This window comes from Drosophila tropicalis, unplaced genomic scaffold (genome assembly GCF_018151085.1).
Source record: "Drosophila tropicalis isolate 14030-0801.00 unplaced genomic scaffold, ASM1815108v1 contig_1002, whole genome shotgun sequence".
In the NCBI taxonomy this organism is placed as follows: domain Eukaryota; kingdom Metazoa; phylum Arthropoda; class Insecta; order Diptera; family Drosophilidae; genus Drosophila; species Drosophila tropicalis.
In genome coordinates this window covers 1,112,746-1,121,500 of record NW_027172360.1, presented here as the reverse complement: position 1 = coordinate 1,121,500, position 8,755 = coordinate 1,112,746, and the positions used below count along the sequence as shown (strand labels likewise).

Here is an 8,755-nt window from a genome sequence, read left to right as displayed (position 1 = left end):
TTGATTGTTTCACTGTGCCGATTATAGAGGAGGTGTTGGAAAAGCTACAACCGGCGAAGTGGTTTACCATAATGGATCTGGAAAATAGATTTTTTCATGTCCCTATTGAGGACCAAAGCAAGCCGTATACAGCATTCGTCACAAAAGGTTGTTCGAGTTCAATCAAGCACCTTTTGGTTTTAAAAACTCTCCAGCGGCGTTTATAAGGTTCGTTAATCATATTTTTCAAGAACTAGTTAACTCTTGTGTAATGCAGCTCTACATGGATGACATAATTGTGTATGCGAAGGACAAAGATGGTACTCGAGACGGCAGCCCAATTTGGCTTAAAGATGAAATGGAAGAAGTGCAGTTTCATGCAGCCACGCATAAGTTTTCTTGGCCATATTATTGAAAACGGACGAATTTGGGCTGGCAAGGAGAAAACAGCAGCCGTCAGTCGATTTGCTACGCCGAAAGATTATGTCCTCAATCAGTTCAAGCTTTTCTGGGACTTACGGGGTTTTTTCGAAAATATATCCCTTACTCAAGAACGAAGCTGTTTTTAATATTGGAGAAGCAGAGCAGCAATCGCTGCAAACACTAAAGAATTTACTGGTAATGGAGCCGGTGTTGCACATCTACTCAAGGGAAGCGCTAACCGAACTTTACACGGATGCATCCAAAAACGGATTCGGAGCAGTTTTGCTGCAGCATTTTGATGGCCATCTTCATCCAGTTTATTATTGGAGCAGAAAAAGCACAGAAGCAGAGTCCAAACATCATAGCTATTATCTGGAGGTCAAAGCAGCCTATCTCGCTCTCAAGAAGTTTCGACACTATCTCTTAGGTTTTAAATTTGATCTTGTCAGTGACTGTGCGGCGTTAAAGCAGACAACTACTAAGAGCGATGGCTTTTGTATATGGAAGACTTCACTTTTAAAGCAGTTCACCGGCCGGGTGATAAGATGAGACACGTGGACTTCCTCAGCCGTTTTCCGCTCAGAAGCATGGTCGTAACAACGAAATTGACTACTCGCATAAGAAAGGCCCAGCTAGAAGACAACTTCATCATGGCAGTATTGAAAATTTTAAATCAACGTCCATATCAAGATTTCAAGCTGAAAGGAGGTCTTCTTTATAAAGTCGTAAAGGGCAATGATTTGTTGGCTGTTCCAAAACTGATGGAACGAGACGTCATCCAAGGTGGGGCATTTCTCGACAGCAAAGACGATGCACTCAATCCAACAGCAATATTGGATCCCACATCTTGAAAGGAAAGTAGCTAAAGTGATTGCTAATTGTATAAGTTGTTTTATTTTCAGAAAAAAGTTGGGCAAACAAAAGGGCGATCTTTACTGCCACTGCATACGCTTCACATAGATCATTTAAGTACGATGGACACGACAGCGAAGCAATACAAATATATTCTGACGGCTGTGGATGCTTTTTCTAAATTTGTATGGCTTTTCCCCACTAAGTCAACCGGCTATGAAGAAGTTATTAAAAAGATCACAGACTGGTCTGCTGTGTTCGGTTTCCTAAGGCGTATAATCAGCGACAGAGGAGTGGCGTTTACATCCAATGCCTTTGCTGAGTTTCTTAATGAAAACAAAGTGGACCACGTGTGGACAACAACAGGTGTAGCCAGAGGTAATGGCCAAGTCGAAAGAGTAAACCGTTCGATCTTGAGTATCATCGCAAAGCTGTCGGCTCATGATTCCGCAAAATGGTACAAGTTTGTGCCACAGGTCCAGAAAGCGATTAATTCCCATATGCCTGCATCGTTTGAAGTAATGTTTGGGACCAAAATGCACAAAAAGGCGGATGTAAGATTATTAGAGGTCCTAAATGAAGAGCTCATTTCGCAGTTTAACATCGAGCGCGAAAAGTTGCGTCGTCGAGCAAAAGAAAACATTGAAAACGCACAATTTTGATAAAAGACGTCGGTCTGAGCACGGCTATAGAGTGGGAGATATGGTAGCGGTCAAGAGGACACAGTTCGTCGCAGGAAGTAAGCTGGCAAGCGAGTATCTAGGCCCATATGAAGTCACTAAGGTAAAACGAATTGGCCGCTATGACCTGAGAAAAGCGGCAAGCGTCGAAAGACCAAATATCACATCAACAAGTTGCTATTATCATCTGAGACAGATGAGGATGAACAGGAGGGCCGAATGTAAGAGATAGAGATACCAGATAGCTGGCAACGCACCATACTACACTGTTTGCTGGGTAGTCTGGCTCGGAAGCAAGTGTTCGTTGGGTTATCGGCTCTCAGTTGGCAGTCTCTCTCGTTGGTCGTCAGCCGAAGTACGAAGTTGCCTCGAAGTTGTGTAAAAAGTTGATTTAAAACTATTACATGCATCATATATATTGACTCTGTATTTACATGAACCTTGCGAAAAGTCGAGTGTCTATACAAACGGAAAAGTGGTTGGATATATTTGAAAGAAATGCCGAAGTTTATGATTTTAGGAGAAGCAGAAATATTGCTATGCCAGAGCTAAAATGAGTGGTGCAGCCCAACTGTTTCTAGAATCCGAGAATATTTGCAATTATGAAGAACTTAAAAGCGCCCTAGTAGAGGAATTTGCATGCAACTACAATAGTGCTGACATTCATCAGCTGTTGCAAGAAAGAACGGTGAGACACTGCATGAGTACCTACTTCAAATGAAAAAGATAGCTTTACTTGATTATATTAAAGATGCCACTGTTATAAGCCACATTTTCAATGGTCTGGATATAAAAAATGAGTATAAGTTTGCAATGTATCGTTGTAAGTCTTTTAAGGTTTTAAAAGTAGAGTTCGATATCTTTGACCGTTTAAACATATCAGAAAGGAAGGGCAATAAAGAACAACAAAAATCATTTTTCAAGCAGAACACCGGGCAAATAGCTAAAAAAGAGTATTGTTTCAACAGCGGATCGGGAAATCATAAGCGCAATCAATGCTTCAAACAAACATGAAACAAAAATGCTTCAAGTGCAACAAAAACGGACATACATATATCCCGTGACTGTCCTCAGAATGCTGATAAAGTTCGTGTTATTTCCAATCGCAGTCGATTGAAGAAAATCCGCATAAATGGTGTAGAAGTCGAATGTCTGGTAGATACAGGATCAGACGTCTCAGTGATCAAGGAGAGTATTTTCAAAAAACTAAAAAACGTGGCACTAATTGAAGATATACGTATGTTGCACGGTCTAGGCAATGGCACAGCAAAGCCTATTGGACACTTCACTGCAGATGTGGTCGTGGATGAGTTGAACACAAACCAAAAGTTCATAGTACTTCCGAATAGCCAGATTGATTACGATGGACTGCTGGGGGATGATTTGATCAAAAAGTTCCGTTTGGTGGGCAGCAAACAAGTATATACATTCCTGGAGGGGAATTCAGATGAAATTCCAATGAACGAGTTTGCACTTATATATAATGTCACAGAAGAAGCTTCTTTTATAGCTCCCCCAGAATATCGGAAAGAGGTTGAACAGATGATTGAAAGCAGTTGTCATGGATCATCAGAGGTTGTACAGCAGTGCCCGATTCAATTGAAGATTATTCATGATGGAGTGATTAAGCCTTTCCATCACTCACCGAGTCGCCTAGCAGCAGATGAAGCCAGTGAGGTAAGGAAGCAAGTCGAGCAATGGATCGAACAAGGGATCGTTCGAAAGTCATCTTCAAATGTCGCCAGCAGAGTAGTCGTCGTGAAAAAAAAAAGATGGCACACTTCGTGTTTGCGTGGACTACAGAAAGCTGAACAATATTGTATTGGTTGATTGTTTCCCTGTGCCGATTATAGAGGAGGTGTTGGAAAAGCTACAACCGGCGAAGTGGTTTACCATAATGGAACTGGAAAATAGATTTTTTCATGTCCCTATTGAGGACCAAAGCAAGCCGTATACAGCATTCGTCACAAAAGGTTGTTCGAGTTCAATCAAGCACCTTTTGGTTTTAAAAACTCTCCAGCGGCGTTTATAAGGTTCGTTAATCATATTTTTTAAGAACTAGTTAACTCTTGTGTAATGCAGCTCTACATGGATGACATAATTGTGTATGCGAAGGACAAAGATGGTACTCGAGACGGCAGCCCAATTTGGCTTAAAGATGAAATGGAAGAAGTGCAGTTTCATGCAGCCACGCATAAGTTTTCTTGGCCATATTATTGAAAACGGACGAATTTGGGCTGGCAAGGAGAAAACAGCAGCCGTCAGTCGATTTGCTACGCCGAAAGATTATGTCCTCAATCAGTTCAAGCTTTTCTGGGACTTACGGGGTTTTTTCGAAAATATATCCCTTACTCAAGAACGAAGCTGTTTTTAATATTGGAGAAGCAGAGCAGCAATCGATGCAAACACTAAAGAATTTACTGGTAATAGAGCCGGTGTTGGACATCTACTCAAGGGAAGCGCTAACCGAACTTTACACGGATGCATCCAAAAACGGATTTGGAGCAGTTTTGCTGCAGCATTTTGATGGCCATCTTCATCCAGTTTATTATTGGAGCAGAAAAAGCACAGAAGCAGAGTCCAAACATCATAGCTATTATCTGGAGGTCAAAGCAGACTATCTCGCTCTCAAGAAGTTTCGACACTATCTCTTAGGTTTTAAATTTGATCTTGTCAGTGACTGTGCGGCGTTAAAGCAGACAACTACTAAGAGCGATGGATTTTGTATATGGAAGACTTCACTTTTAAAGCAGTTCACCGGCCGGGTGATAAGATGAGACACGTGGACTTCCTCAGCCGTTTTCCGCTCAGAAGCATGGTCGTAACAACGAAATTGACTACTCGCATAAGAAAGGCCCAGCTAGAAGACAACTTCATCATGGCAGTATTGAAAATTTTAAATCAACGTCCATATCAAGATTTCAAGCTGAAAGGAGGTCTTCTTTATAAAGTCGTAAAGGGCAATGATTTGTTGGCTGTTCCAAAACTGATGGAACGAGACGTCATCCAAGGTGGGGCATTTCTCGACAGCAAAGACGATGCACTCAATCCAACAGCAATATTGGATCCCACATCTTGAAAGGAAAGTAGCTAAAGTGATTGCTAATTGTATAAGTTGTTTTATTTTCAGAAAAAAGTTGGGCAAACAAGAGGGCGATCTTTACTGCCACTGCATACGCTTCACATAGATCATTTAAGTACGATGGACACGACAGCGAAGCAATACAAATATATTCTGACGGCTGTGGATGCTTTTTCTAAATTTGTATGGCTTTTCCCCACTAAGTCAACCGGCTATGAAGAAGTTATTAAAAAGATCACAGACTGGTCTGCTGTGTTCGGTTTCCTAAGGCGTATAATCAGCGACAGAGGAGTGGCGTTTACATCCAATGCCTTTGCTGAGTTTCTTAATGAAAACAAAGTGGACCACGTGTGGACAACAACAGGTGTAGCCAGAGGTAATGGCCAAGTCGAAAGAGTAAACCGTTCGATCTTGAGTATCATCGCAAAGCTGTCGGCTCATGATTCCGCAAAATGGTACAAGTTTGTGCCACAGGTCCAGAAAGCGATTAATTCCCATATGCCTGCATCGTTTGAAGTAATGTTTGGGACCAAAATGCACAAAAAGGCGGATGTAAGATTATTAGAGGTCCTAAATAAAGAGCTCATTTCGCAGAAAACATTGAAAACGCACAACAAGCTTATAAAAAGAATTTTGATAAAAGACGTCGGCCTGAGCACGGCTATAGAGTGGGAGATATGGTAGCAGTCAAGAGGACACAGTTCGTCGCAGGAAGTAAGCTGGCAAGCGAGTATCTAGGCCCATATGAAGTCACTAAGGTAAAACGAATTGGCCGCTATGACGTGAGAAAAGCGGCAAGCGTCGAAAGACCAAATATCACATCAACAAGTTGCTATTATCATCTGAGACAGATGAGGATGAACAGGAGGGCCGAATGTAAGAGATAGAGATATCAGATAGCTGGCAACGCACCATACTACACTGTTTGCTGGAAGTCTGGCTCGGAAGCAAGTGTTCGTTGGGTTATCGGCTCTCAGTTGGCAGTTGGTCGTCAGCCGAAGTACGAAGTTGCCTCGAAGTTGTGTAAAAAGTTGATTTAAAACTATTACATGCATCATATATATTGACTCTGTATTTACATGAACCTTGCGAAAAGTCGAGTGTCTATACAAACGGAAAAGTGGTTGGATATATTTGAAAGAAATGCCGAAGTTTATGATTTTAGGAGAAGCAGAAATATTGCTATGCCAGAGCTAAAATGAGTGGTGCAGCCCAACTGTTTCTAGAATCCAAGAATATTTGCAATTATGAAGAACTTAAAAGCGCCCTAGTAGAGGAATTTGCATGCAAATACAATAGTGCTGACATTCATCAGCTGTTGCAAGAAAGAACGAGAAAGAACGGTGAGACACTGCATGAGTACCTACTTCAAATGAAAAAGATAGCTTCACTTGATTATATTAAAGATGCCGCTGTTATAAGCCACATTTTCAATGGTCTGGATATAAAAAATGAGTATAAGTTTGCAATGTATCGTTGTAAGTCTTTTAAGGTTTTAAAAGTAGAGTTCGATATCTTTGACCGTTTAAACATATCAGAAAGGAAGGGCAATAAAGAACAACAAAAATCATTTTTCAAGCAGAACACCGGGCAAATAGCTAAAAAAGAGTATTGTTTCAACAGCGGATCGGGAAATCATAAGCGCAATCAATGCTTCAAACAAACATGAAACAAAAATGCTTCAAGTGCAACAAAAACGGACATACATATATCCCGTGACTGTCCTCAGAATGCTGATAAAGTTCGTGTTATTTCCAATCGCAGTCGATTGAAGAAAATCCGCATAAATGGTGTAGAAGTCGAATGTCTGGTAGATACAGGATCAGACGTCTCAGTGATCAAGGAGAGTATTTTCAAGAAACTAAAAAACGTGGCACTAATTGAAGATATACGTATGTTGCACGGTCTAGGCAATGGCACAGCAAAGCCTATTGGACACTTCACTGCAGATGTGGTCGTGGATGAGTTGAACACAAACCAAAAGTTCATAGTACTTCCGAATAGCCAGATTGATTACGATGGACTGCTGGGGGATGATTTGATCAAAAAGTTCCGTTTGGTGGGCAGCAAACAAGTATATACATTCCTGGAGGGGAATTCAGATGAAATTCCAATGAACGAGTATGCACTTATATATAATGTAACAGAAGAAGCTTCTTTTATAGCTCCCCCAGAATATCGGAAAGAGGTTGAACAGATGATTGAAAGCAGTTATCATGGGTCATCAGAGATTGTAAAGCAGTGCCCGATTCAATTGAAGATTATTCATGATGGAGTGATTAAGACTTTTCATCACTCACCGAGTCGCCTAGCAGCAGATGAAGCCAGTGAGGTAAGGAAGCAAGTCGAGCAATGGATCGAACAAGGGATCGTTCAAAAGTCATCTTCAAATGTCGCCAGCAGAGTAGTCGTCGTGAAAAAAAAAAGATGGAACACTTCGTGTTTGCGTGGACTACAGAAAGCTGAACACTATGGTATTGGTTGATTGTTTCCCTGTGCCGATTATAGAGGAGGTGTTGGAAAAGCTACAACCGGCGAAGTGGTTTACCATAATGGATCTGGAAAATGGATTTTTTCATGTTCCTATTGAGGAGCAAAGCAAGCCGTATACAGCATTCGTCACAAAAGGTTGTTCGAGTTCAATCAAGCACCTTTTGGTTTTAAAAACTCTCCAGCGGCGTTTATAAGGTTCGTTAATCATATTTTTCAAGAACTAGTTAACTCTTGTGTAATGCAGCTCTACATGGATGACATAATTGTGTATGCGAAGGACAAAGATGGTACTCGAGACGGCAGCCCAATTTGGCTTAAAGATGAAATGGAAGCCACGCATAAGTTTTCTTGGCCATATTATTGAAAACGGACGAATTTGGGCTGACAAGGAGAAAACAGCAGCCGTCAGTCGATTTGCTACGCCGAAAGATTATGTCCTCAATCAGTTCAAGCTTTTCTGGGACTTACGGGGTTTTTTCGAAAATATATCCCTTACTCAAGAACGAAGCTGTTTTTAATATTGGAGAAGCAGAGCAGCAATCGCTGCAAACACTAAAGAATTTACTGGTAATGGAGCCGGTGTTGCACATCTATTCAAGGGAAGCGCTAACCGAACTCCACACGGATGCATCCAAAAACGGATTTGGAGCAGTTTTGCTGCAGCATTTTGATGGCCATCTTCATCCAGTTTATTATTGGAGCAGAAAAAAGCACAGAAGCAGAGTCCAAACATCATAGCTATTATCTGGAGGTCAAAGCAGCCTATCTCGCTCTCAAGAAGTTTCGACACTATCTCTTTGGTTTTAAATTTGATCTTGTCAGTGACTGTGCGGCGTTTAAGCAGACAACTACTAAGAGCGATGTACCAAGAGAAGTCTCGCAATGGATTTTGTATATGGAAGACTTCACTTTTAAAGCAGTTCACCGGCCGGGTGATAAGATGAGACACGTGGACTTCCTCAGCCGTTTTCCGCTCAGAAACATGGTCGTAACAACGGAATTGACTACTCGCATAAGAAAGGCCCAGCTAGAAGACAACATCATCAAGGCAGTATTGAAAATTTTAAGTCAACGTCCATATCAAGATTTCAAGCTGAAAGGAGGTCTTCATTATAAAGTCGTAAAGGGCAATGATTTGTTGGCTGTTCCAAAACTGATGGAACGAGACGTCATCCAAGGTGGGGCATTTCTCGACAGCAAAGACGATGCACTCAATCCAACAGCAATATTGGATCCCACATCTTGA

At 41.4% G+C, this 8,755-nt stretch overlaps 1 protein-coding gene across 1 annotated transcript; it reads left to right on the top strand.

Annotated features, from left to right (window-relative positions):
• The first annotated feature begins 3,173 nt into the window (after positions 1 to 3,173).
• Positions 3,174 to 8,755, top strand: LOC137576331 (uncharacterized). The gene is made up of 3 exons (XM_068289414.1): positions 3,174 to 3,611; positions 6,746 to 7,348; positions 8,162 to 8,755. Exons 1-3 carry the CDS (start codon positions 3,174 to 3,176, stop codon positions 8,753 to 8,755), a joined length of 1,635 nt encoding a protein of 544 aa, XP_068145515.1.